Source organism: Phallusia mammillata, chromosome 5, assembly GCF_965637545.1.
Source record: "Phallusia mammillata chromosome 5, kaPhaMamm4.hap1.1, whole genome shotgun sequence".
Classification (NCBI taxonomy): domain Eukaryota; kingdom Metazoa; phylum Chordata; class Ascidiacea; order Phlebobranchia; family Ascidiidae; genus Phallusia; species Phallusia mammillata.
The window spans coordinates 5,033,822-5,060,770 of record NC_137256.1 but is presented as its reverse complement, the minus strand read 5'-3'; the positions used below and the strand labels follow the sequence as shown (position 1 = coordinate 5,060,770).

At 35.9% G+C, this 26,949-nt stretch overlaps 6 protein-coding genes across 9 annotated transcripts in view; 2 read left to right on the top strand and 4 right to left on the bottom strand.

Moving 5' to 3' along the window:
* The first annotated feature begins 241 nt into the window (after positions 1-241).
* On the top strand, positions 242-7,058 carry LOC145228082 (uncharacterized). 3 transcript variants are annotated; one of them, XM_080093063.1, is made up of 20 exons: positions 242-831; positions 996-1,137; positions 1,674-1,750; positions 1,809-1,887; positions 1,953-2,036; positions 2,600-2,816; positions 2,929-3,067; positions 3,500-3,613; positions 3,698-3,856; positions 3,913-3,999; positions 4,086-4,177; positions 4,343-4,475; positions 5,038-5,109; positions 5,299-5,354; positions 5,923-6,076; positions 6,140-6,305; positions 6,391-6,466; positions 6,565-6,673; positions 6,727-6,853; positions 6,912-7,058. In XM_080093063.1, exons 1-20 carry the CDS (start codon positions 688-690, stop codon positions 7,001-7,003), a joined length of 2,319 nt encoding a protein of 772 aa, XP_079949189.1. In that variant the 5' UTR covers positions 242-687; the 3' UTR covers positions 7,004-7,058. The 3 variants fall into 3 exon arrangements, with proteins under 3 accessions (XP_079949189.1, XP_079949188.1, XP_079949187.1); XM_080093062.1 differs by having other exon boundaries at positions 1,674-1,753; XM_080093061.1 differs by having other exon boundaries at positions 1,674-1,753; positions 1,806-1,887.
* Positions 7,053-16,367, bottom strand: LOC145228081 (dual serine/threonine and tyrosine protein kinase-like). Its single transcript, XM_080093059.1, has 19 exons — positions 16,213-16,367; positions 15,921-16,077; positions 13,154-13,263; positions 12,871-13,086; positions 12,694-12,804; positions 11,720-12,429; positions 11,307-11,466; positions 11,080-11,152; positions 10,598-10,730; positions 10,378-10,486; positions 9,621-9,704; positions 9,316-9,443; positions 9,069-9,247; positions 8,358-8,529; positions 8,158-8,293; positions 7,973-8,086; positions 7,614-7,728; positions 7,420-7,554; positions 7,053-7,356 (listed from the first exon to the last, which is right to left on the bottom strand). Exons 2-19 carry the CDS (start codon positions 16,051-16,053, stop codon positions 7,199-7,201), a joined length of 2,976 nt encoding a protein of 991 aa, XP_079949185.1. The 5' UTR covers positions 16,054-16,077; positions 16,213-16,367; the 3' UTR covers positions 7,053-7,198.
* LOC145228084 (calcium-responsive transcription coactivator-like) lies at positions 13,264-15,800 on the bottom strand. Its single transcript, XM_080093065.1, has one exon. The coding sequence runs from the start codon at positions 14,432-14,434 to the stop codon at positions 13,646-13,648; it is 789 nt and encodes a 262-aa protein (XP_079949191.1). The 5' UTR covers positions 14,435-15,800; the 3' UTR covers positions 13,264-13,645.
* Positions 16,368-17,586: 1,219 nt separating the features above from the next.
* LOC145229983 (serine palmitoyltransferase 2-like) lies at positions 17,587-21,745 on the bottom strand. Its single transcript, XM_080095335.1, has 2 exons — positions 21,615-21,745; positions 17,587-20,665 (listed from the first exon to the last, which is right to left on the bottom strand). The coding sequence occupies exon 2, from the start codon at positions 20,640-20,642 to the stop codon at positions 19,107-19,109; it is 1,536 nt and encodes a 511-aa protein (XP_079951461.1). The 5' UTR covers positions 20,643-20,665; positions 21,615-21,745; the 3' UTR covers positions 17,587-19,106.
* Positions 20,666-21,586, bottom strand: LOC145229984 (MICOS complex subunit mic25a-like). Its single transcript, XM_080095336.1, has one exon. The coding sequence runs from the start codon at positions 21,402-21,404 to the stop codon at positions 20,889-20,891; it is 516 nt and encodes a 171-aa protein (XP_079951462.1). The 5' UTR covers positions 21,405-21,586; the 3' UTR covers positions 20,666-20,888.
* A 1,452-nt stretch (positions 21,746-23,197) lies between the features above and the next one.
* Positions 23,198-26,949, top strand: part of LOC145228980 (multiple epidermal growth factor-like domains protein 8) — a 29,723-nt gene continuing 25,971 nt past the window's right edge. For both annotated transcript variants that reach the window (XM_080094209.1, XM_080094208.1), the window contains exons 1-9: positions 23,198-23,505; positions 23,629-23,847; positions 24,008-24,103; positions 24,170-24,268; positions 24,464-24,758; positions 24,896-25,887; positions 26,025-26,122; positions 26,265-26,425; positions 26,678-26,828. In XM_080094209.1, coding sequence (XP_079950335.1) covers positions 23,336-23,505; positions 23,629-23,847; positions 24,008-24,103; positions 24,170-24,268; positions 24,464-24,758; positions 24,896-25,887; positions 26,025-26,122; positions 26,265-26,425; positions 26,678-26,828 — 2,281 coding nt within the window. In that variant the 5' untranslated portion in view covers positions 23,198-23,335. The remainder of the gene's footprint in view (positions 23,506-23,628; positions 23,848-24,007; positions 24,104-24,169; positions 24,269-24,463; positions 24,759-24,895; positions 25,888-26,024; positions 26,123-26,264; positions 26,426-26,677; positions 26,829-26,949) is intronic.

Below are 26,949 nucleotides of genomic sequence, written 5' to 3'. Positions count from 1 at the left end.
TTGACGCTCAGCAGTGCGGAACAGTGGCGGGGGAAAATGTTCTGGAAATGTCTGCTATTGTAGTAGTTCCAAGCAGCCCAAAACTCTCTGCATGGTGTGGTATTTAACGTTTTTAATTATCTGCAGGCTTTGAATTGTTGTAGGTCATGTGTTTCCGACTTGGTCTACACAAAAATAACGCTGTTAACTCATTAAACCCAAACCGTAAACGACGATTTTCTAAAAACTCGAACCGGAGTTGAACCCCATATTTTGTTTGGCGTTAGACCGGAACCGGAACCGAACCAGTAAAAATACAACCTGTATTATATTTTGTGATTTTTTTTAAGAACAAACGTAAGAATACGTGAAATAATAGCTATGGGGGTCTCAAAAATAACGAATTTAAAGGTGACGCACAGTCGCATATGAAGGTAATGGTTGGAATTAAAAATAAACAAAAGGGGACTTAAACTGGTTTGAAACCAGTCCGAAATTGTTAACTGGCCCAAACCGGTACAAACCCTAAACCTGAAAATGCACATTTTTAAAAACCTGAACCGAACCCAGACATCTATAAATAATAAAAAGTGAATCCAGCCAATACCTCTTGCACGAATAAAGGCATAAAAAGCTGGGTTTCTCAGCACCAACTTATTTTGATTCATAGATTAATAGTTTTTGCACATTCTTAATACCTTAACCACAATGTCAGTAAGTAATTCAAAGAATGCAAATGCGAAACTAATGAGCCAACGAATTAGAATAAAGGCAAAACTTGAAGGTTTAAAGGCATTCCACAAGGAAACATTCGATGCCTTTCAAACCAAACTGGATGATATCACTTTGACGGTATGAATAATGGAAACTTTTGGTATAAATTTTAAAGATATATTGTGCAAATAAGTGTGTGTTGAAGCAAGATACTGAAGATCAGATTATAACTCACACTGGTTATAATTTTTTTCATGTGTCATAGCAAGATTTGACAATGTTCTTAAAGCCTTGTTTTGCAGACTTTGAACAAAGGCAAGGCACTGTTATCAGCTTCCCAGGAAGATGTCATGGAAAAGGCACCGGATATTTTAGATGCCATTGATGGGTGCAATGAAAAGTTAATAGCCATCAATCTGATGTTATTTGAAAGCAATTTTAGTGGTGGGCACACATTCTTTGTTAATTTTGTTTTTATCCTTAGTAGGCGGCCAAGTATATCAGGAGCTTCCTGTTTAAGTGTGTTCCCTGAGCAAGAAACTGGAGCTTCCTTTTGAGTCATTATATTTGTTTTGATTTTTCAACTTTGGAAGTTGGTGACTTCAATTTAGTTCAGCTTGTCAGCTTCCGCTGAGCTGGAGTGGTACTGCATCAGTTTCTTGCTTAGGGAAACACAAGTGGCCTAGACAATATTAGAACCCACAACCATGAGTTCCTAGTATTCCAAGGGTTTCTGAGAATTTAGCCTCCTTGTTCACCATTTTTTTATGAGTTGGACGAATGAATTATGATTCTATTGATATTTATGTCTTTCTGACATCCTAATAAGAAATGTCCTGATCTGTATAAATTGTTGCTTTCCTATATGACAGTTTGTAAATGCAAATTTATAATATCTCAATGCAAGAACTGAGTTATTCATTCATATTCAACCAGTGGCCCCGAAAATGGAATGATCATAAATATATTTTATTGTGCAGAAATTTACGGTGAAAATGAAAGCAAATCAACAGTGAAAGATCTGAAGAAAGAGCCAATGCCATTGAAAAATCCCCAGGTGGTCTGATTTTTTAAAAAGGAAACAACAAAAAAAAGATTTTTTTTTTACAAAGCAGGTCACAACTAAAACCATGCAAGATCTTGAAACCTCATCTGATGATACACACAGTTATTTGTTCAATGATAGTATCTGTGGTAATGTGTTGTAAAATATGTTACTTGGTAAAATCATTTCCGCTGTTGCGTCATTGTATTTGCAGATATTCAAAGCAGTATCGAAAATCTAAGGACAGATAAATTTGCCTCAAATCCTGACCAATTATCATCTGTGGAACCAGTTACAAGTGATACTCATTTTTTAAATCACAACTGTTTGGTGTTCAATTTATCAGCTGTCCAAAGACAAAAAGGCTAATACTGATAATGGTTAATATGACGAATATCAGTGACAATAACAACGTATTCCTACATGGGCGCCGGCAGAAATTTTTCTGGGGAAATTTTTCAAATTTTGAGAATGTGAAGGGATAGATTACCATTTAAGTAATTATGTACACATGGCATAAAATATATATATGCAGTAGACTTGCATCAACGATGAAAAATCCCCTTTCATCCATTCAACTATGAACCATTTGTCAGTTTAAACAACATACAATCGGCAAAAGCTATGAAAACAACACCAGATATGTAAACGTTGTTAAAGTTGCTTGTTTAGACATTTGCTTTGACTGTCTCAACTCCCCTTCTTAGAGCATTATCGTTTTTCAGTCATACGCTTGTCAAGAAAATGTTGCAATTTTGCTGTACTTTGAAATTCCAGGCGGGGTCAAGTGCCCCCTCTTGCCCCTATGTGCCGGCGCCCATGTATCCCTATTATTCAGTTTAATACTTTGATCGTTCTTAGGTTGTGACACAATGTCATGTTCACCAAGTTTACACCTGAGTTCTTTGAATACAAACCTTGATCAGTCAAAAAAGCCGAATGTTCCCAAATCAGTTCTGGATTATTGTGACAATGATTGCATGGAGATTGTAGTATGTGATGTTTCCTCCCCAAGTCGCTTCAGTGTGCAGTTGATAAATTGGATGGAAATACTGATTTCACTTCAACAAGATATAAAGTAGGAAACTGCTTGACTAGGTTACAGATGTTCTGATATAGCTTAGTTCTATTTTAAAAATTTGGAGAATAAATGGAAATTTTTCCACAACTGTTGATAATTATACTTTCAGTGATTTTTATTCGGGGTCAAGACAAAATAGAATTGAGGACAGGTTTTACATTGGCATGATCTGTGTTGCAATTTTTCCATGTGATCAGTGCTGGTATCGAGCAGAAATACAAGAAATTTTGCCAAATTTCAGTTATAAGGCAAGTTTGTTAAAACTCTAAATCAATGGGCATGTGGTACTTATGTGTAGTAAATTTCTTTCCATAATTGTAAGGTGAAGCTGACAAACAATGTTAAGTCAAGGTCATGTTTTTATGCATGTGCACTATTTACACACTATTACATTTGGAAAATCAAAAAACTCAAAACAAACAAAAAATGAATAAATGTTAAACAAAGATCAGCCCAGCATTCATTTTTTACCATTACAACATGCGACTTACAATCAAAGGCTCAAGGGTTACTTTTTCAACAACTCTCTGGGGTTGACAGTTTAGGGGAGCTAAACAATGAAGTAAATATGGTAGATTATCCTGGTTTGGTTATGGTCCCTTCTCCCTTAAGTTTCGGAACTGCTTTACTATGTTAAGGCTCCTTGTTTACACTTCATTAAAAGAAAATGTTTAACAAAGGTGTACTACATCGACTATGGCAACACTGCAGAAGTTAAACATGAAAATCTTCGAAAGATAACAAGAGATTTTGAAGAAATACCCAAGTTGGCAGTCAATTGTAAACTTCATGGGGTGATCAATTTTGTCATACCGTTATCATGATGTAGTATGGTGCAAAAAAATCGCAGTAAAATTTATAGGCCACTTTTTGGGCAGATTATTCCAAAAACTGCATACAGAAAATGGACACCACAAATCATAATTTGGTTCAACCAATTTGTGTATGGAAAAAAGTTCATGATAAAGTTTCATGGTCGTCAGGATGTCAATCACACGGAGAAACAAAGTGTCAGTTTGTTTGATGTTTCCGAAAATGTAAGTTGAATTTTTTTGTATGGTTGATTACATAATATCTGAATATTGTATTGAAGGATACTTTCTGGAATGTGTCTACTAGTATGATTTACTTGGGTTTAGCAATGGCCAAAGAAAAATGTTCCTGCTGTTATCCTGATGAGGTTGGTAGTCCTGCGACAGCACTTTATTGCTATTGCTCTTTTTGTGTAAAAATATGGACAATATGCAACATCAAATTCTTTTGCAGAAGGAAGAAACATTTGAAAAACAAAAGGACATTAATATGGTAAATTTAAACACACCCCAACAATGTGAATTGAACAAGCCCCAATTTCTGAGGTAACTCCACCCATATAGATTTTATATTCTATACATAATACAAACTTTTTGGTGGAGTGTGGCATAATTTTAGCAAGGTCGTTTTACATTTACTTTTATGTAACAAGCTGCTTATATTTCGTGGAAACAAAATTTCTATAAATTAATATACTTACGTTTTAATAGTGTCTCAAACACTGCTGCTTCAACATCTAGTTCTAGAACAAACAGCCATTCACGAACAGCGAAATCAGAGGGATTTGTGTCACCCTATGGAAACAATTTTGATGAGTCAACAAGTCATATTAACCAATGGCAGGTAAATTACATATTGCACTCGTTTTTATTTATTTTTTCTCCAGGGCTATCCTACCTCAGCAGTATATAACATCATAAGTATTGAAGTAACTATGTACCCACATATTTTTTTAGATACTCAACTTATTTTTTTATTGCCAGTTGGATCATGGTGGTTGAATTGGTTTGGCCATTGGCCACTGCAAAAAAAATACATTATTCTAATAAAACTAGATACATCTGTGCCCAAACTGTAAGAAATTTGGACAAGAACAATACACATAGTTTGTTTTAAAACATGTGAACTGAATAATCAAGTTTGTTCAATAATTTAATCAAAGCTGAACTAAATGAGTTTTTAGGTAAATAAACATGTTTATTACTGTATCGTGTTTTTGTGTATTTTTTTTCGTTGCAATTCCTACTACATGTGTGAATAAGACTAATTTGAAGCCAAAAAAGCAGGAAACAGACTTTTTTGTTTTCTGCACATAAAAAAATATGTTGACTACATTTAACCTTGTAACAAACATTTTATCCAAAATAATTTCTCAAATTTAAGCGCAGCACTTTTGTGTCATCAGGTTTCACCTAAACCAAGAAGATCTTTGTCTTATGTTGAATACCTGGAAAGTCAGAGCAACTCTGGATGCCAGGTATTTGAAGCATTGCGACGAAGCTGTAGCGACAAAAAGCAACAGGCCTTGTCTTCGCACAGCAAACAATCATGATAATTTTGAATTTTGGATGTTTTGTAAATACTTACGTTTCCACTGATTGTGTATTCTTTCAATTGATTTTTTCTCAATAAACCACAAAATCACTGAGTTGTTGCTTTTTTTTAGGGCAAGTTGAAACTGTGGGACCCCATGTACGAAGATTTCAATTCCTGTCGAAATAAGTAGGCACCTGTTTTCCATTTGCAGATGTTCTAATGTGGCAAATAGACCCATTATTAAAATGTTTCAAAAGTGCTCTTGTACTCCAAACTTAGAATCACCAAGCTTGTTGATTCAGCCGATGAAAATTATTTTTCTATTTATTGGTGTTAAGTGGGTTTATTTTGTAAAGATTATTAAACTTCAAAATATAATCAACTGATGACGCTATAATCGGTTGATTATATAATTTATCAACAGTTATATAAAGCAAGGGCTTCAAAGCACCTTTCCACTTACTATGTAATTGCAAGCAAGTTGCATTAGCAGCAAACTTCCAGGATTTGGAAATAATCTGATTCATGACTTATTACGATGAGACTTCCAAGGAGTTTTTAGTGGCATTGCAATAAGCTATTTCATCATCTAGCAATAAGGGATAAAGCCGTTTTTTTATGCAGTGCAAAATTTGATTTTACGTCCAAACTAGGCATTCGCAAGCAATAATTATAACTTTTAAAAGTTGGAAACCATTGCAATTAGGCTATAGAATTCTATTGGGACACTTAAATCACACATACCTTTGTATAGTTATTCAACTGATGTTGACAATGCATGTGTTGCTGTGGAGAACATAAACTGGGAAAATATCAAAGTTTGCAAATATTACTTAAAGGGAGACTGTTGGCGTGGAAGAAATTGTGGGTTTACTCATCCACAACAAGGCTCACTTTATCAGCAGATGGTATCTGAAACTGTTTAGTGTTGCCTTTTGTTTACAAACTTTTAAAGTAAATAACCTGCTTAGACATTTTCTTACGGAAGTGTACCAACACTGGATTTTGAGAAAAAGAGCTTTGCATGTCTTAAAATAACAAACAATGTGAGCACAGATGATATGTTCTATGGTCAGGTATTGTGTGTGGCTCAATCTGCAGCAGACTTACCTCCTATTGGATGTTTTATTTCTCCAGGTATGCTTGTGTTAAGTTGGTACATGTATTGGTTTGGTTAAAAACATGTACATATTTACATTACGATTTTTGTTGCTTGCCTTAGATAACGGTATTGGGCCCAAAGAGCTCAAAAATCTTCTCACTGATATGAAACACTATTATTCCAAACATCGAAAACGGTTTGTAATTAAACATTTGATATGGTCCTTTGTGAGCAAAAGAATGTCCTAAATATTTCGTATGTTTGTAACCATTCTTAAATGTATTTGTTTCTTAGCATTCAGACTGAGAACAAACCTTTTTGTGGAGAAATGTATGTTGTGGTGGACAAACAAAAGTTTCGCAGAGCTGTTGTTATATCATTGGGGAAAAACAGCAGAGTGAAGGTAAGAAAAACAGCAATCTAATTTATCACAAAGCAGCAAGTTTTTGTGTCTAGGTTTCTTTGATTGATTATGGATATTCACTCTGGGTTGAAAAGGAAAGATTATTTCCATTTTGTCAAGCTTTTATACATCTTCCAGCACAAGCAGTACTCTTCCAAAAGCAAACTGGACAAAAAACAGGTTTTTCTTAACCCAAACATGTTTTATTTCTTACATTTTTATCTGTGTTTTTTTTCAGTTTTTTCTCATGTATATATGGTTCAAATCATGGGATGTGACACAATTTGTGATGGCCCAGTAACAGTTTCGGTCCTGAAGTTTTTGTTGTGATGCACTAAGCACTGTTTTGTTCTTTTGTATTCGAAATAAAGCAATCATGAGAAGTCATACTGAAATTATATTTGCACAAAAGTTAAGAAAGGGCAATAGAACCAAATAGTACAAAAAGGCAGTGTATAAAAAAAGTTTGCAAAATACTATGTGCAGTGGAAGGGTTGGCAAAAACGGCATTTATGTAAGGAACAGTCAATTATAATTCACAGCAGTAGCACCATTGATAATATTTGACAATCTAGCATGCAGGATTCCTGGCAGTGGCCGTCTCATTGGGTCTTGCTGCCAGCATTCGGACATGATTACCCAGCAGTCATCTCTAAAGACAGACAATCTCTCTGGCCTTGTGCCTTTAAAATATTTGTTTTCTGTTAACAGATCTGTAAACTTTACAAATATCATTTCACACATACCTTTTCTAACAGCTGTCCACAGGTGATCTTTTGAAATGCAGTTACGATAATTTTTAGGTAGACGAACAGAGGCAGCACACAGATGCCAAAACAAAATTCCGAAAGCATAGACATCAACACTGTTGTCATACTGACCTAAAATGCAAGGTTGCACATCAATTTACAAATTGCCTTTAAGGGCTGCATTAACTTGCCTGAAAATAATTCTGGTGGCATATGTATTGGCGTTCCGACAATTGAACCACTCATCATTGCACTGGGTTTGCAGAACCCTAAATCTGATATCTTAGCTCTATTATGTTGGTCCATCTGTTGGTACAACAAAATCAAATGCATTGATGCAACTAACACAAATCAAGTGTTAAAATGAAAACTTGGGAAATTTAACAAAAAGAAATACAAAATATTTTATAATCTATCAACCGACAAAGTGTGAAACTGTAGCACTATATAATTATTTAAAAAATCCACCACTCCTCGGCTAAATGAGAGGAACAAAATTGTAGAGTTTTGCTACCATGTGATTTGTCATTGCTGCCAAAAAAACACTTACCAGAATGTTTTTTAGTTTTATATCCCTGTGCACAAGACCTTGACTGTGCAAGTAACGTATTCCTTCAATTACATCCAAACCAATCTGCATTCTTTCCTGCTCACTTAAGCCCCTCTGAAAAAAAACATAGCAAACACATTAAGGCTAGTCAACACAGCAGTAGTTGCCTGTAACTAAATATTTACCTTCAGGGCAGAATGCAAGTCCCTTTGCATTCTTTCCATGATTAACATAACTGCATTTTGGTCAGAACTTGGTCCGCCATAGCTTTCATCAATTACTGACCCATAAAGTTCTACAATCCTTGGGTGTGGTGGCAGACTGGAACATACAAAGAAATTTATGTATCTTGTTCTTTTACATCTGTGTAACAAATGCAACTTACCAAATACTGTAATAAAATTCCAATGCAAGATCATTCCAGTGCTTTTCATCTTGTGGAACCACAGACTTAACGGCACATTTTTTTCTTCTCGCTATGGATGAAGACCAGGAACTGCAGGTAAACACCACACCATACATCCCTCTTCCAATTTCCTTGCCAGTTTTGGGAATTCCTAAATACACCAACAAGCAATTAATTGTAAAGGCATCATGCCAATAAATGACAAACTGCAGACAGAGCAAACTGTTTCTACCTCCTTATACATCAAAACTAGGGATAGGCCAAAACTGCAAATGTTCTGTTTCGTCGAGCACTGAGCATATCATGTTAATGCTTGGGCTTCGGTTGAGCACTATTAGGGGGAATTGTGACAGCACAAACATTCCCAATTCCAGCTAGTTTTTTTCCTTACAACGCCAGTGGTGTGTTAAGCTGTACAGACCTCAGAATGCGCGCAATTCAAACATACGAGGCATTCAATAAAACAGTCATTTTTGTTCTTGGATACCCTTTTGAACAAAAGTTCATATTAATAGGCATAAAGATGCAAATTTAATGCTCGGCCCGGCACTGAGTATCAAAAACAGCTATATTCAGTACCGAGTACTCGGGTTCAGGCTCGGCTCACCCCTAGTCGAAACAGTGTGCACTGTCTGCAGCTAAGTAATTAATTAACCTAAGTAAAAAAATGTTTTGTAGCATAATAATTACCATACTGTAGTTCATCAATAAGGGATCTGCTTTGAAGAGCAAGTTGGGCAATTTTCGGTGATAGTACTTTAGATGCGTGGTGTTTAAGAGCTTCTTCTCGCTCCAAGCGACTATGGATCCTTAGCTCCAACTGCCGCAGGGCAGACACAAAGGACTCATGAGCCACTGATAGCTGATCCCTAACAAAAAAAAATAAGATTTCGTTTTGGCATAACTTTACCAACTAGGTGTAAAACAGATAGGTTACCTGAATTGACTGCACATGTTTTTCGCCAGTCGTGATTCACACAAATTTCCAAGAACATCCTGTGCAACTTTACATTTCCATGCTGAATCCATAACCTTTGCATCTCTCCAGCTTAAAGTGTGAAGTATCTGAAGTTTGGTAGAAATAAAACATTTCAAACTAATCATTTGTGGAAGAATATTGCTATATTTTTGGCAGCAGTTTTAAAAAGCTGCACCCTGCATGAACGAACAAAGTGTCCAAGATGCTTACAAATTAAATGTAAGCAGAATCCATATAAATATATCCTACTTACTGTCCCTTACCTGTCTTATCTTGTCCAAAACATTGGCAAGGAGTGAAGAACTTGACTGTATACTTATGTCAACATTGTAGGCAGCATTTAGAATCTGCATGGTTTTGACAAAATATAAGGTTAACTTTGACCTCCACGAAGTTGTGTTTTCAATTGGGTTAGTTCAGGGGTGTCCAAAGTGTGACCCGTGACGGCATTTCAAATAGCCTGCAGCTGTTGTTTTAGGTTTTGTTGCATATGGCCTGCCATAATTTGGATTAAAGTTTTTGGGTTGTGCCAACTTGTGATTTCACACAACAATTTTCTATGGAAGTATATTTGCCTGTAAAAAAAAAGGTGCTGACACAACAAAATCCCAAAAATTCCTTAAATGTTGTGTTACGGAGTAAAAATCGTCTTCCATTAAAAAAAGGTTGGAAAACCCTGGGTTAGTTACTTTTTGTTAAAGTTTAAAATTGGCCTTGAGAAACAAGCAAGATTTGGGCTAAATAAGAACTCATTATGCAATCAGCAATAGGAAAAGTGTTGCAGACCCATTAGATAAACAGACACTTTTCTAATTTAAAAATATCTTTTCATCCTGGAAGAATTTAAAGTTGGACGAAAGGAACACACAGGATATGTGTATTATAGGCCACAAGTATATGCACGTATCCAGCTAAAAAAAGTTTTTATTTAAGCCAAAAATAAGAACTCATGGACAGATCAGCAATTGTCAGCCAATGAACAAAACATACACTTATAAATTACAAAATAGATGTTTTTACCATTTTTAGGTGCAAACTAGTTTCAGCTGCAGTTCTAGTGTCAAATTCATCCTCATCAAAAGACTCCAAATGATGCAAGCACCTTGACAATGTCCCCGTAAAACTGTCCCTAAAAAAGCAAGATCGATACATTGTCAAAGGCCCACTCATTTTATGTGAGCAAAAACAAGTAGGATGGTGTTTTACACAGGTAATGTGGCCTGTACAGAGTTGTATTTACCTCAGAACGTTTATGTTGTTGTTCAACTTCTCAGCAGATGCTGTCTTGACATGCTGCAGCACAAAGTTCTGAATGTTCCTAGTCGTTGCAGAGACATCATTTACTCCATTATCGCCGTTAGCCATGCATGACGCTGACAAAAAGAGGGCATAAAACTTACAAATCAAGAAACAGAAACTTCAAAAAAAAACTTGTAACAAACTTAACAAAGGGAAAATGTCATAACAGACAACAGAAATCATTCTGTGCTACAAGGTGATTCTTTTTAAATGGACAATTTAATAATTATCATTTTAATTTTGAAACAAACATCAAATTGACACTGATTGTGGGCTGAACTTTTAATTATTTTTGGGATGTTTGGACAAATCATTGACAAAATTTGCATTTAATAATGGATGGCCATGTTGACATATGATACGTACATAATTATGTGGTAAATTATTGATCTGCATACAAAATTTACACAATTTGATCAATACCTTGAATATCATAGTCTCCAGCAAGTTGTGTTATCCTCCCTGAACATTCTTCTTTCACTGATGAAATGATTTTCTAAATTCAAAATATGTTTAAGTAAAGCAGCATTATGTTACCCAACAGAAGCATATTGTCAATAGTTAGGCATGTTTTGAGACAATGTATATTTTTTTTAAAACACATATTTGCTGAAAAGCAGTGGTCTTTGATATTTTTTATTTAAACCAACCATAATTTCCATTTGATTGTGGGTTGCAATAACCAGTAGCTTGTCAAACAGTTGCTGCTCCTGATTTTGGGCATAAGCAATTCTTTTCGGTGTGATCAGGACATCGCGAGACAGTGAGTATACCTTCGAAATGGTTTCGTCCAAAATTTCACAGTGAAATCTAAAATATTGTTAATATCATTATATAAGCTATTGCTGCCAGGCATAATACCAAGTTTATAGAGCTCTTCTGGCAAATGTATTTTATTCCGACACTTCAACGTCCTATACAGGTCGCCTTCACTTTTATCCTGACGAAGGCAACCTGTATAGAACGTCGAAACATCAGAATAAAAATAGCTCTATAAACTTGTTAATATCATTAGTTTACAGTTTATCCTTAGTTTAATGTCTCATTTGCCCGAATTCATCACCTGTTTAAAACAGTTGAAGCAAGCACAAGACAGTGTAGTGCAACCCTTTTTATAAACGATGATAATACTGTTGGAACGCTGCATTCAATTGTCTCGCCAGTGGAAAGAAATGATGATGAATTTTCAGATTCTGATTTTCTTTGTAGCCAATGACAATTTCCCATGTATGTCACACATTTGGCACAACTCACATGAAAATCTAAGCTGTGCAATCTTTTCTTTATGTATTCAGTGCTGATATTCATATTGCACAAACAAGGGGTTCCTAACTGTGAAGATTTGTATGTGACATGATGACTGCCTGAAGTGCGGTAATCTTTAGTGTTTGGACTGCAGTTCACTTTGGCTGGCGTGGATTTTACAACATGCTTGGCCAATACAGGTGCGGTAGGGACAGAGCTTAAGAGTGCAAATGCGTCTGGAAAAATCATACTTGTTTCACAGCCATCCTTGGAGTCATCAGAATCCACTGACCTTCGATGTAGGAATCGCTGTGATATATCAGACTCACTAACCCAGAACAAAATGGGTATGTCTCCAGCAGTAGTCTTAAGTGCCTTTAGATCTGCTATGCTCTGTTGTGACATTTCTGATGTAAGAACATACACAAAAATGGGAATAGTGTCATCGCATAGACTTTGCAACCATTCTTTCAAAGGTAATCCATCATTTTCTGTAGTCGTTTCCTTTGTGTTAGAGTGTAACACCACCTGTGAAAACAACACACTTAATATTGGGGGCTTACAACAGTGGATCCCAAGCTTTTTTGACGAATTCCTTCTTTAACAATTCCAAAACCATACACAGATTATTTAAAAGTGGGTATTTTGTCAACCTCACATGTCATATTTCCAGAGCTTCAGTGCCTATTTACAAACCCCATGAAAAAAATTATTCCCTTAAGTTTTAAGAATCCTCCCTGGTCAGGAACCACTGGCTTAGTAGTTTTTTAAGGTGTATTTTGGATAGAGTACCTGTAGCCCTGAATTTAGAAGAAGGTTTTCCATTAGAATTTCCATTCCAGATTCAGGGGTAGCTTCCATTCCAGATTCAGAAGTATCCATGAATATACTTTCAAAAGGATTCTACATCAAAGACAAGTGTCCATAAAAATGACAAACATGTGTCACACAAACATATACAAAACTTACTGATGTTTGGATTGAACATTTCACGGGCAAGTCATGTAAGTAGGATCGTACATCAGGGATACATTTGAAGTTGCCGTCCACAGGAATGACATAACTGTCAGGCAGGGTCACAGCCAATTGTGGTTTTGAACCATGTTTCACAGTTACTGGATATTCACTTTGCATCCATTCACAGTTGTCAGGCAGAACATTTTCACCCAGTAGCCAATTTAAGCACTGTACACAACACAACAAGTGGTTTGTACATAAAAACAGATAAGACCTCTGTTTGAATATGCTTTACCTGGCATTTTGCTGCATAAGAATCACCGAGAATGTGGATAGAGAACTTGTTGAAAAGAGTGCTTTGAAAAGTAGACAAACTGAGACATTCTGAGAGATGCTCTTGTAGACCTGCAAGTATTTACATGTGAGTGTTAAATGTTCGTTGGCAAATTAGCAGCGCAAATAAACACACTTGACACTGTGCTGTTAACAGACAAACAATGGCAATGCACTGACAGGGTTAATGTAAATTAAACACAACTTAAACACATGAATTTGTCACAGAACAACAATGCTTTCGAATTTGTTCCCAAGTAGCAATGCCTAATGGCCACAATATGAAATTCAAACACACCTCAGCCATTGGGTCTCTGTAAATCAAATGTAACATAAAAACATGAATTTGTTACAAAAGAAAACTCTTTCAATTTGTGTACATGAATCAGTGCTTTACCATCACATTATAAAAACCAAAAAAAATCTCCATTGGTCTCTTTTGTTTTCAAAACTTTTACTGATGCTGTGAAGGATAGACATTATATGGAGGTTGGGAATATGAGGGTTGTTGTTGTGGCTGTTGTTGTTGGTATGACATTTGTGGTGGCGGTGCTTGCTGTGGCATTTGTCCATAAGGAATAGGTTGGGAAGATACTGGCTGTTGTGGGACCTGCTGAGGGTATTTTGGATAAGCCGGGGCAGTTTGTGTAGTATAAGTGTTATTTGTTGGCATAGCTGGCTGCTGGTGCAAACTGTACTGAGGAGTTGGGACTTCCATACTCTGTTGAACAGCAGTAGTGGATTGCTGTGGCAATGCATCGTTTCCACTTGTAGGAACAGCACTTGTTTTTACTTGTTGTGATGGTTGAACATGCGATGTATATTGTGGTTGATTACCGGGCATGTTCACTGGTGGAATGGAACTCGCATAAGATTGCGGGTAAGAGTTTGGTTGTGTAGATGTAACAGGCTGTTGGCCAGCTGTCGCATTTAGGGCAACAGGGTTCATTTCTGCAGAGCTGCTCAGAGGGGGCATCATTTGATCTTTTGAACCTGGTTGGCCACCAGAAAGAATTGATTGCTGTGATCCTGATTGGTTTGAATCAGCCACTGTTGCCAACCAAACCAAGTTTCTGTGAAGGATTTGTTGATACTGGGCACATTCCTGGACCTTTCCCTTTGCTTGGTTTTCAGATATGCATTGAATCAGATGGCTGTTTTCATCTAGAAGTTTCTGGATTGTTTCAGGGTTAACAGGCATTTTAGGGTTTCGAACATTTTGAGGAACAAAAGCAACAGACATTGCTCAGCAAATTATTAAAACCTGCAAAACATTTAGCTTATGTACATAACTGTTCTACTATACACAAGACACAGTTACCATGTATCAATTTTTTCGCAGTTAAACAGAATATGTGATGTAATCAAGGCAGTGTAAGTTTTTTGGGTTTTGCAAATAATTGGGTTAAAGTATTAAACTACCCAAATTGTCTGCTCATACTAACGCTGCTCATTCTTCAGTATCAGTTGCCAGTAAAAAGGCACATTCATACTAGACTCAGAAATACCTCACCATTTGATGCTTTACAAAAGGCTATGTAAATTTATTAGTTTATTTAAAATTCATTTACAGAGGTAAAAAAACTTAAGCAAAAAAATAAAAAAAGCAAATATTTTACACTCATTTTAGGGCCACTCTAAAATACGCAATCTACGCAATCTACGCAATCTACGCAAGCTATACGCAATCTACTAACAAAAACTAACTAAGATGTTGACGGTTAGTGCTATTAGGGTCAGGGTGACGGTTTGTGATACAATTAACTTTATAATTTAATTTCAGATGCCTTTCAGGTCTAATTTTCTCTACAAGTGTTCACATGCGGTACCATACAGTGTTTAGTACCACTCTCAACACATATGAGAATATTAAGCCCAAACTGGACATCTAAAACTAAATTATAGTGTTAATTTTATTATAAACCCTCACCCAGACCCTAAAAGCCCTAACCGTCAACATTTTTTAAAGATTGTCTACGTTTTATAAGCAGATTGCGTACAGATTGCGTAGATTGCGTAGATTGCGTATTTTAGAGGAGCCCCTCATTTTATGTATAATTTATAATAATTGATAAAATATAGATTTGCGTTGGCTTATGTTTAAACATTTGCTAAATTCTTTTGAACCAAAAGATTCCCTGCAGACCAAAAGTACACTTTGGAGGGATGAAATTGTCTGCTTTTTTTCTTATTAATGTAGGACAAATATTTGCAAACCTGGTTACACAAAAACATCTATCTACTAACATACTTTGTTAGGCCTACACAGGCCCACCCATACACAAATAACATTTCCTACATTTTCGTCAAAAAATTGGAGATTTAAGATTGATTTTGTGGTCAACATTAAATTATTAGAAAATTGCCTAATTTTGAATCAATGTGCCCTTGTTTGGCACAACAAGTAGCCCAATCACATAGGTTGACCTGCAGTAAAAGTGCTCGAGAAAGATACCAGCTCGGTTGGGCAGGGGCGCCAATCCCTGAGGAGCACACCACAAAAGGATGCTCCTACCTACCCTGGATTATATTTCAGAAAACAGAGATTCAGGTGGATTTGTTTTAAATTTGCAACAAACGAAAGATTGCATCTTGCATTGTAAAAAAATACTATGTAAACAACACAACAGGCTTTTCCTTTTTTTATCAAACCAAAAATACAGAACACAAAAATGCAAACAGTGTAGACTTTGACGTTGTAACAAAAGCTGTAAATCGAGGACACTTACCAATTGATGGGTTTTCATTTAGTAGTGATACTGTATCTTCATAGATGCCTTGCAGTCTGTTTTGGTAGTGTTTGAAGATTGCAAAAGTTTCGGACATACTGCACTGATCGTGCAGTTCGCTGAAGTCAGTCATTTTACATGTTAATAAGTCTTCTTCCTGCAAAAACAAAACCATTTCACAACACATCCACAACAAATTAAACTATTTGTAAAATACATGAAGTGCCCGCTACAAAACCAATTAGCAGCTTACACTGAAATGCCATAGTACACGAGAACGCAGCGTACGCACCCGCTTAACCTTTAGTTTAGCTTGTCGTCGATCACAATCGCTTCAACTTGCGAGCAAAACATGCAAAGTGCGGACTTATCTGTCAATCAAGCATCGAATCACTGAAGCGTGCAGACAATTTTCAACGCGACCTCACCAAACGTTTTACAAATGTGCAGGCTAAAAAATAAATGCGACATAGATATATAGATATTTCTGTTGGAATAACAAGAATTACACCATACTGATGCATATCTTGAATATGAATGCAACACATCTTATGATCCTACGCATAAATTCGGTATAGAGCAGCACGTAGGCTCGTGACAAACTTCATGCCCCGAACGCTTGTCCATTGCATCAGTATGACAGTACAGGCGAATTCAAATTGATATGACTTAGTACTAACACTTAATACATAAGTGTGTAGCATTTAGTTCACAGTCTATATAAAACATATGTTTTATATGGGCTTGCATTTTAATGACAACAATATAAACAACGGAGGGTTTGTTATCACATTAACACCAGGCTGGTTTTGATAAATGATGATCAAAATGTTGAAGCAACCATCATCCTCTTTTGAAACGCAACTGACGTATCAAATTCATTTAGCCCTCCGGGTCTTTAAGTGCCTTTTGGGCCTGTTTGCTTTACATATCTTGTGGTGACATCGCATTCGAAAGGTATCTTCGCAACGCAGGGGTCGGCACACTTTCAAAACATTTTAAAATGTTAATGACATGAGCTGATTTCAATGTGAATAAAAAATCCCGGAGAATCGTTCGTGAAGCCTCGTTTTTAAGAATTACACGAACTGAAAACCAGCAATGCGTTAGTTCAATGATACAACCAGTTTTACTGTACAGTAGCTCACTGTCAATTCGTATTTTAACGGTTGTGTGATTCGAAACGTGTATTTTATGCTCATGCGCCGCAAATGTCGCTTTGTTTATGTTTCTACGCGTCTCTATCACGCCGCGTGTTCTAGGCGAACACGAAACTGTGACGTAAACATTACGGGTGGTAACAACAATTTTTAGAAAAGTTAACCAAACATCAACGACTGGCCAGCTTATTTTACTACTAATCCTCACGTGGTATTCCAAACTCACGTGACCATCACGAGGCATTGTTTGATTCAAAGCGAGGCTGCCTGTTCACAAAACGTTTTAACACTGGGGGCCGTTTTTGGTATTTGTGTATAAATTTGGCTTGTGTTAAATACCTGAACCCTTACCTCTTGTAATGCACTCAAAAGTACCCTCTGACCAAGCCATATATCTGGAATGACATATATCGCTTTAATTTCTAAATGATGTCAAACATGGTAGGCCACATTATACACACGTTTTTTAACACAACAAAGATCAAGGTTTTTGAAATCAACAGCAAAACTAGCAATAAAATTTTATTTGGTATTAATTTATAAAGCATTTGAAAGCAATGAGAAATCACACAATGTAAGTATTCAAACATACACCAGGTAATAAGATATGGTTAGATATGTTCATCCATTAGTAGAATCAAAGTACATGCACTGATTATACAAAGGTGGATTCATAACAAGGCTTGAGTTTCAACACAGGTCAAACTGTATGTCATCTCAAAGTACAAGAGAACTACTTTAAAGAGGTGATGTATCAAAAAACATGCAATGGTTTGCTTCACAAACAGTGTTGGTAATTGTAGGCCACAAAATTGAATTTGTTACATCGATTAAAGTGTACGAATAAATTGAGGGTACACACGAAAAGTCCTCATAAGTCATTCGGGAATTGATAACCCTGAGTGAACTATGTGACTTATCAATAGTTTAAGTAAGATAGAAAAATCACTGCAAACTTACTAGCTAAGAACACTATTGGACGGAAAAGAAAAACATTGTTTTCACACAACAAAATCACATGCACAGGCAAACCTTCAATGGTTGTCTAAAACTTACATAAAGGTTCAAGCAAAGAAAAGATTCAGAAAAAAATGTTACTACGGAGTGCAGGTGTAACGCGTAGTTCTAACCTAATGTTGTGTATTATATTTGCAAATATTTCACGGTACCCATTTAATTGTAAATTACACCAAGTTTTGCTGCACACAATGCGCTACATCTGAGAAACAAAAGCAATTCAATGATCTCCTACAGAGAAGATTGCATAACATTTTTGTGATAAAAAGTAGTGTATGAAATAAAGTAAACCTACATGATAAAACGCAAAGTTTGATAAACAAAAAGATGAAAGCCAACAAGTGCTACAATAACACACAATAGGCCTCTAGATTTAATGCAAAGAAAACAGTACCGTATTTTACGGACCATAAAGCGCACCCGATTATAAGGCGCACTGTCAATAAATTGCTTTGATTAGTTTTTTGTTCATACATAAGGCGCACCGGACTATAGAACGCAATGTATTTTAAGGAGTATGGGTTACCGTATAAAGCTCATTAAACAAAGCAATAAAGCACTACTTGGTCCATACATTAGGCGCACCGGCTTATAAGGCGCACGATCAATTTATGAGGAAAAAAAATGATTTAAGTTGCGCCTTATGGTCCGTAAAATACGGTACATAATCCGCAAAAATAAAATAGTGCCATTTACATAAACACACAGCTGTTGAAGGCATTTATATACAATCTATGCAACATTTAGGCGAGGTAAATATAATGTTCATCCAGTCCATTTGTAGAAGTGACTCTAACCAGAGATGTATTTTATGTTTGTTCTATGGATAACCAAGTATTTAAACAACAGCATGAGTAAGTTTTGACTGTGTAAGTTTGATTCGAAAAATATTGTGATGAAAAGGTAAGCAATCAACAAATATCAATCTGCTACAAATAACACAATTCTAGAAAAACAGACATTTCATTTTTAAAGCTTTCAGATCATATACAAATAATTTTGCTGCAGTTTAGTCTACTTTGGTACTTGAATACTTGATTTTCAGCACGTCACCAATTTCTGATATGGCCTGCAGTGCATCTTCAAGTTGTTTCTTACTTAGAGCAGCTGAAATGCAAAATCTAACTCTGCTCTCCACAAGAGGTGTGGCAGGAAATCCTACAACCACGACTGCAAATCCTCGCTCAAGCATTTCACGACTGAAGGCACCTAGTTTGGCAGGAAGGTATATCATCACTGGTACCACAGGGGAATCATCATTACCATACACAATGGCCCCCATTTTCTTCAGGCCCTGGCGAAACATCCTTGAGTTACTGGCCAACCGCTCAATTCGCTTCTTGCCTTCTTCAGTAGATGAAATAATGTTGAGACTTGTGAGAATTTGTGCACACACTGCTGGTGACATAGAAGTAGCATAGCAAGCAGAATGAGAAAAACCACGAATGTGTTCTACAAGATCTTTGGAGCCAGCAATGTAACCTCCTGCAGCACCAAAGCTCTTGGTGAATGTTCCCATCATGATATCAATCTCTTTTGGGTGTATGCCAAAGTACTCAGTTACACCACGGCCAGTTTCTCCTAGAGCCCCAATGCTGTGAGCCTCATCCAAAAATACATAAGCCTTATACTTTTTCTTGAGAGCAAGAACCCCTGGTAGGTTCACAATAGACCCTTCCATACTGTAGACTCCCTCAACAATTATTAAGATCTTTTTCCATGGTCTATGTGTTCTTGGTTGACCATAAACAACAGCATTCCGTAGCTTCTTTTCCAAATCATCCATGTCATTGTGCTTAAAAACTTGAATACTAGCACCAGATAATCTACATCCAAGGACCAAGGAGGCATGGTTCAGCTCATCACTTATGATCAAGCAACCTTTGCTTACCAAACATGGAATATTCATAGAATTGGTTGCGAATCCCATTCCAAAGGTCATGCATGCATCCACATCGAGGTACTTAGCCATGGTATCTTCCAGTTTGACATGAATATCCAAGTTGCCAATTTCTTGCCTTGAACTGCAAATTCCAACACCATACTTTTTTACAGCATCAATGGCAGCTTCAGCACAAGCTCCAGTTTTCTCTGCAAATCCAAGATAGTTGTATGAACCAAGGTTGACCACATCTTTGTGCACTTTTCCGGTGTATTCATATTTCCATCCTGACTGAGAAAACCGCCTTTCTGCAATATCAATTGTAGCACCTGGCACACTGCAGATCGGTCGATTGAAAACATCCTGAATTCGGTTGTAAATATTGCGCGTGTAGAAGCTTTCAAAGCTAGCATAGAGAGGTACGAAATCCTTCATGTCAAGTGGATCTGTGGACGAGTGTGTCTTCTCAATTCTGTACTTGCGAAGGAAATCCCTCAAAAAGCCAAAAACAGTTACAATTGCATAACTGATGTATGTAATGATGGCATAAAACAGAGGGGTTGGCTCAAAAGTTTCCTGAAACTTCTTCTTCTTGGGTTCATGAGGCACCTGGCCATTCATAGAGGGTTGTATCACCCCATTACCATTCTCATGTTTAGACATATTGCATTCCTAAAGAACTATACCTGCAACAAAAAGATACCAATAATAAGAAACTGTAAATAATTACTTTTCATACCAATTTTCAGGAATTATCAAAAACACAAAATTACTTAATACAAATGTGTGAATATTTCATTCATACATGTTTATTTTTTACCAGTTGCAAAGCAGGGGGTGTATGTAATGCAGAAAACAAGCACTTCAACCACACCATTTCTTATTCAAAGAACACATAAATATTTTATTTTACGCCCCGTCTGGAGAATTCTCACATAACAATGAGGACTTAGCCTTGTTTACACACTGAGTAAAGTCCTTTAGGGCAGTTGAGCAATTTAAAACTTGTTTGCTATTGTTTTTATAGCAATCAATAAGCTGTTGTTGCAGTGTTTCACAAACTGGTTTCAATGTGGGCTTTTTAAACTTTGATTCAGTCTCATGAGCAGAGCGTTGAAATTCTTCATAGGACTGGTCGCAAAATGTTTTATGTTTCTCCTTTTCCTGTTCCAAGTCATTCTTCCACTTTTGACTTAAATCGGTGAGCTGTTTTTCCCGCTCATCTATAATACTTTGGTATTCCTCCAACAACTTTGAAACTTCTTTTTCTTGTTTGATTTTTGAATTATGGCCACTTTCATTTGGCATCTTGTTTGATGACATTTTTTGTACAAGAGAAGTGGATAACTGGACACCCTCGGCAGTTTCAATGAACTGGTCCCCATCTTTCTCAATAGTCACCTCATTACTGCCAGAGTTTCCCATGATCAGGTTTTAGTGGAATCGCATGTAACAATTTATATGGTCCGGGCCTAAAGTAGCGTTTACTAACTACAGTGACTAAAATCACTGAATTTTTGAAACAAATAGTGCCGATTGGTGAGCTTTTAACGAATTAATATTTAAAACCAAACACAAATGTACAATTTGTTTTAAACAAACGTATACCCAATGTATAAAACGGACAATACTTACTTGAACTAATACACGAAGCACCCTTGACGTCAATAAATACGTAAAGTAACTTAGATTTTAAGTTTTAACTAAATAATTGCTCAACCTCTCCCCAACCGCAATTCATTTTTCACAACAGCCACTGACAACAACTCCATCTGGCGGAAATAGTTGGAATGAATGTAGGTCGCGATTAATATTACTATACCAACGTCTAATTGACATTATATTTTATTTATTCAAGGTGACTCATCCCAAACAAGTGCCTAGCGAAAAATTCTGGCGATGGCGTAAAAATATATATTTAGTAAATACAAATTACAAATGCATGCCAATTTTTATTTTTTGCTGCGTTGCTACGCTTTTCCCAATTTTGTTCTAATTTAATTTTCCCCATTTTTTTTGTTTTTTCTTTTCTAGTTTTCCCGAATTTCCGCTATTCCGTAAACTGTATCCATGTTTTTCCAGCATATCCCAGCAATATTGTGACGATTTCCACAATTCCACTTCGTTGAAGTACCGCATTGTAAACATTGTGGTACGACAAAACGACACATGCAGCTGAATGTTTTTGACATATTCTGTAAAATAATGATTTTACTTTTACTGTTAGGATGTACAGTGTGAAGGTTATTTGGTTGAATCCAAAAATTATTTCATATTATGTTAATGTATTTCATCATTTGTAATTTGTAACACCTATATTACTTACGGTAACAGTTAACACGTAAAACGTTAAATTTTAAGTGACAAAAATAGCTTTATGGTTAGTTAATAGTTTGCATCAAATATTTATGAGTTAATGTATCATACTTTGACAAGGATTTTGTAATATAATATCATACTGTTTTAGTAGAAAACCGTGGGCTTTAAAGCTTTTAATTTAAAGAACGTTGTGTTAAGTTTGGTGGGGTAGAGAACTATTCTGTAGAATGACGTTCATATCAATATCCATTTATTTAAAAATAAGCTTTTACATTGTGAAAAGATGATTTGAAAAACGTTTTGGCCTTGCACAGGAATGCACTGGAAACATTACTTACACCACCAGTTCAACTTTTAGAATTGTTTTTTTACACCATTGTGCTTCAGTTTATTTCTGATAATAAAGCCCAGTTTAGTATGTAAGTCATTAAAACATACAGAACTGCCATACTTTCTTTATTTCCCAGATGCATTTTTATTTTCAAAGACAACAGCTAGACAAAAAAAACATAGTTGTACTTGCTTTTAGGAAACGTCATTTTTGTCTGGTGTTCTTACTGTTTTCCTAACTATTGTCCTTTTTTAATCGATTGCCTAAAGATTTGGCATTTTTCTCTGCCAAAGTAATTTTGAGTAGTAAAGTATGAAACATTATTGGCATGAACAAAATTAGTTTTTGTAAAAACATATTTATTTAATCATTAATTTTTTCCCCCTTAAAATCGATGGCAATATTTCATGTTTGCTTTTGTGTTTTTGAATAAATTCTGAAAAGTGCTTAATGTTATGGAATGTAATCACAAAATTTCTATCCTTTATTGCTTGTTTGCTCTAAACTTAAAATCATCTACATTTATTGTTCCAATATTTAATGGGCAGTTGAGTTATCAATATAATGCTTACAGTTGACATTTACCAGATGTTTGAATACAGAATTATTGTATCACTATAGTGCTCTTATGCACCATTTGATATGGATCATGAGTGGTCCCTAAACACAACTGCTGTTGACGTTTGGTTGAATCCAATTCACAAGCATGAACGTCCCTGCAATACCTAAATTTTGGAAATTTGCAGTTCTATGGTACATTGCCAATATCCTCCTACAATTGACAGTTTATGGATGTGGTTTAGAGAGAAAGATTATTCAAAATGTAACATCTGGATTCATCACTGATGGAAAGGGAAAATACGCTTCAAACTTGAGGTAAAGAAATGTGATTTGTGATTGCTTTTAAAGTTGTTTTTAAGTGTTTTTTTGCATATCTTGGAAGTAAATATAACTTATAGGTTTGTATTATGAAAAGTTAAAGTTATGTCAATTTCTTAGGTGTGAATGGTTGATTGAAAGTCCAAATCCTTCTCAACTGCCATATATAACTTTGACATTCACTACAAGAGAAACCGAATGTGTTTTTGATTACATTATTGTGTATGATGGGAATTCGCATGATGATCAGGTGCTGGGCACATTCAGTGGCAATACTGAAGCCACCTCTTTGCCCAGTTTACAAGCCAAATCAGGACATATGCTTATCTTCTTTTTCAGGTATGAAAACAACTGTGGCTAAAGGTGTCAAATACTACTGCATTAAAAACAAACATTTTTCACAAAATAGTTCATAAGTAGCAGAACTGCGAAAATATTTAAATTTTGAATAAAAATACTTATCATAAGTACAAATGCATCCAACTGTGTTTTTTTGTAGTGATAGCAACTATGAGCGAGCTGGCTTCAATGCTTCATTTAGCATATACTCTTGTCCTAATAATTGCTCCGGGAATGGCCAATGCATTGGTAGTTGGTGAGTAACCAGGTTTATTAGTTTCCTTCTTTGGCTGATATTTCAATCTCTGCAAATGGTTTGTAGGTGCAAGTGTTTGCCATCATGGACTGGAAATGACTGTGGTTCGCCTGCATGCCCAAATGATTGCACAGATTCACACCATGGAACTTGTCTTTCACAAAGGTTTGATAACTAAAGATTAAATACCCAAATTATCAATAATCTTCAAAAATGACTACATAATCTAATATGCGTTTTTTTGGCATAGCTATTCTGCATTAAAGTACAAAAATTAAAAAATTAGCAATAAAAAAATTGGTTATGATCCTTTGGCAACAGTGATTTGTTGTCTATTAACATTTTCACCATTGTTTACAGTGACAAACACTGCTCGTGTTTAGCTGGTTATCTTGGAATCGGCTGTGAAATAAAAGATGATGATGACATGTCAAATGCAAACACATGGAATATGGTTTACAACTATACTTCTGAACAATCTGTGCCATCTGCTTTTGCTGGGCATGCTGCTGTGTTCATACAACCCCATCTCTGGATTTTTGGTGGCTACAATTTTAGTGGACTATCTGACAGTTTCTTGCGGTACAGTTTTTCTCTTAATCAGTGGGATGACTTCAAAACACCTGTCAGACCAACAGCAAGAGCTTTTCATACGGTAAGCTATCCTGTGTCACTTTTACTATAATCAATAGATATTAGGAAAACAACTAATCAAAACTTAAAAACAAATTTTTAAATTTGAATCCAGGTATTTAAGTGGCAGAAAATATGATTTTGCATTATATGTTTCAGATGACCAAGTTAACCGATGAAAGTCACGATTATCTGCTTCTTTTTGGTGGCCAATTCAGTCAAGGCAATTACAGCAATGAGCTTTGGATGTACAACATTTCTCAGCATACCTGGTTACCAATAAACTCAAGCACAACCAATAAACCTGTTGCATTGAGTCAACATGCTTCTGTTGTGGTTACAATCAATGGAGAACAGTTTCTGTATGTGTTTGGAGGACGCACACAACATAGACAACAAGATGTGTTCTCTTCGGATATGTACAGATTAAATTGGAAAACAAGGACGTGGAGCAATGTCTCATATGATGTTGCTGGAGTAAAAAAATCCAGATTGCGTATAGCGGGTCATACCATGGTGCATGATAAAACTTCAGGAAACTTGGTTGTTTTTGGAGGTTTTGTTTTTGGTAAAACATCCACCCGATCGAATGATTTGTTTTTGTACCACCTTGAAAAGAGTTTTTGGTTTGTGGTCACTGCCTTGAATCCGCCAACACCAAGGGCTTTTCACTCTGCAAATATCATTGGTGATTATATGGTTGTGTATGGTGGAAACACACATGAACACCTAAAAGATGAAACCTGTCATAGCGGTGGACTTTTCTTGTACAATTTGATATGTCACGAATGGCATCAACCTGGACCTGTTCACAACGTTAAACCATCAGGACGATTTTCCCATGCTTCTGCAGTATCAGAAAAAAACCTTCTTTTTGTTCATGGTGGCTATGATGGTACTTTTCGAAATGAACTACTTGTGTACAAAGTACCATCTTTTGCGATGCAGTTGCCAGTCTCAGTTGTCTGTCCAACGCACACAGATATAAACAGCTGTTTGGCCGACAAGAAATGTGCATGGTGCTCGAAAAATCTACATTGTCTGAGTAGGCACAATGAAAACATGACTTGCAGTCATAAAATTAAATATCCGGTGTGTGATGGTCTATGCAACAAATTAGATAGTTGTTTAACATGTACCGAGTTTAACAGGTAAGAAAATGTTTCTATGTAGACATTTCTATGTTGTGTGTCTGTACATAAAAAATATTGTTACTTACAAAAGGCCTATAAATGTCCATAGCTGGAAGTACTCTTTGTAACTAGTAAAAAAAGTTAAATTGTTGCAGATATGTTCTTGACACAAGTTATAAATGGCAACAAAGCCCATGCTCGTGGTGCGTCCAAGACCAAAAATGTTATCCTTTCAATGAAGCGAAATCTGGTGGTAAGTTAACATGTATCTGTAGTGTGTTTCCTTCAAAATAAACATCTTCCTGTTTATACTTTACAGCGACTATTAAAAGGTTGTACTCAATGCTTATGTTAATGTACTTGTTATAAACTGTGCATTTTGTTGTTAATTCAAGGTTTCTGTGCTTATGGAATGACCAGAAGTCAGCTGCAATGGTGGAAATCGCCAAGTATCATGCTAAACACTTCCAGTATGTGCTTGGAAAGTGATATTCCTTATGGATTTGTAGAAGTGGCATACCATTATAAAAACCAGCATCTTGCCCCTGACAGCATAGTAAGTTCCTTGTTGTATCGATGCCCAACCAAAAAATAATTTATATTTGGAAAACTATATACCAGAGGTGTCCAAAGTGCGGCCCGATGGCGTTGGAATAATAAAGCATGTCACTTTTTGTGTTAATTTGGGCAGTTATATTGGCCATTAAACTGATATAGTATACTAAGTAAAGTAAAATAGAATAGATATAGATAGCAGTTTGTTCAATAATTTTAGCCTTTAATGTTTGTAAATTTCTGTATTTTTTAGTTAAAAGTACAAAGCAAATTGGACATTACTCAAGCAGAAGTGGACAATCACCATCAAAATATTACTGTCGAAGTCCAAGGCTTCTTGCATATTTTAAATCCAGATCTCTTTCCAAATGAGAAACTGGATTTTCAATTTGTTTTTAAGCATGGTAAACAGATACTTTTATTGCTATTGTATGTAAATGCAAAGTATTTTTATTGTTCAGGAAATAAGACTATAGTTATAAAAGGTTATGCTAAACTTTATTAAATACAAAAGCAATGTACCGA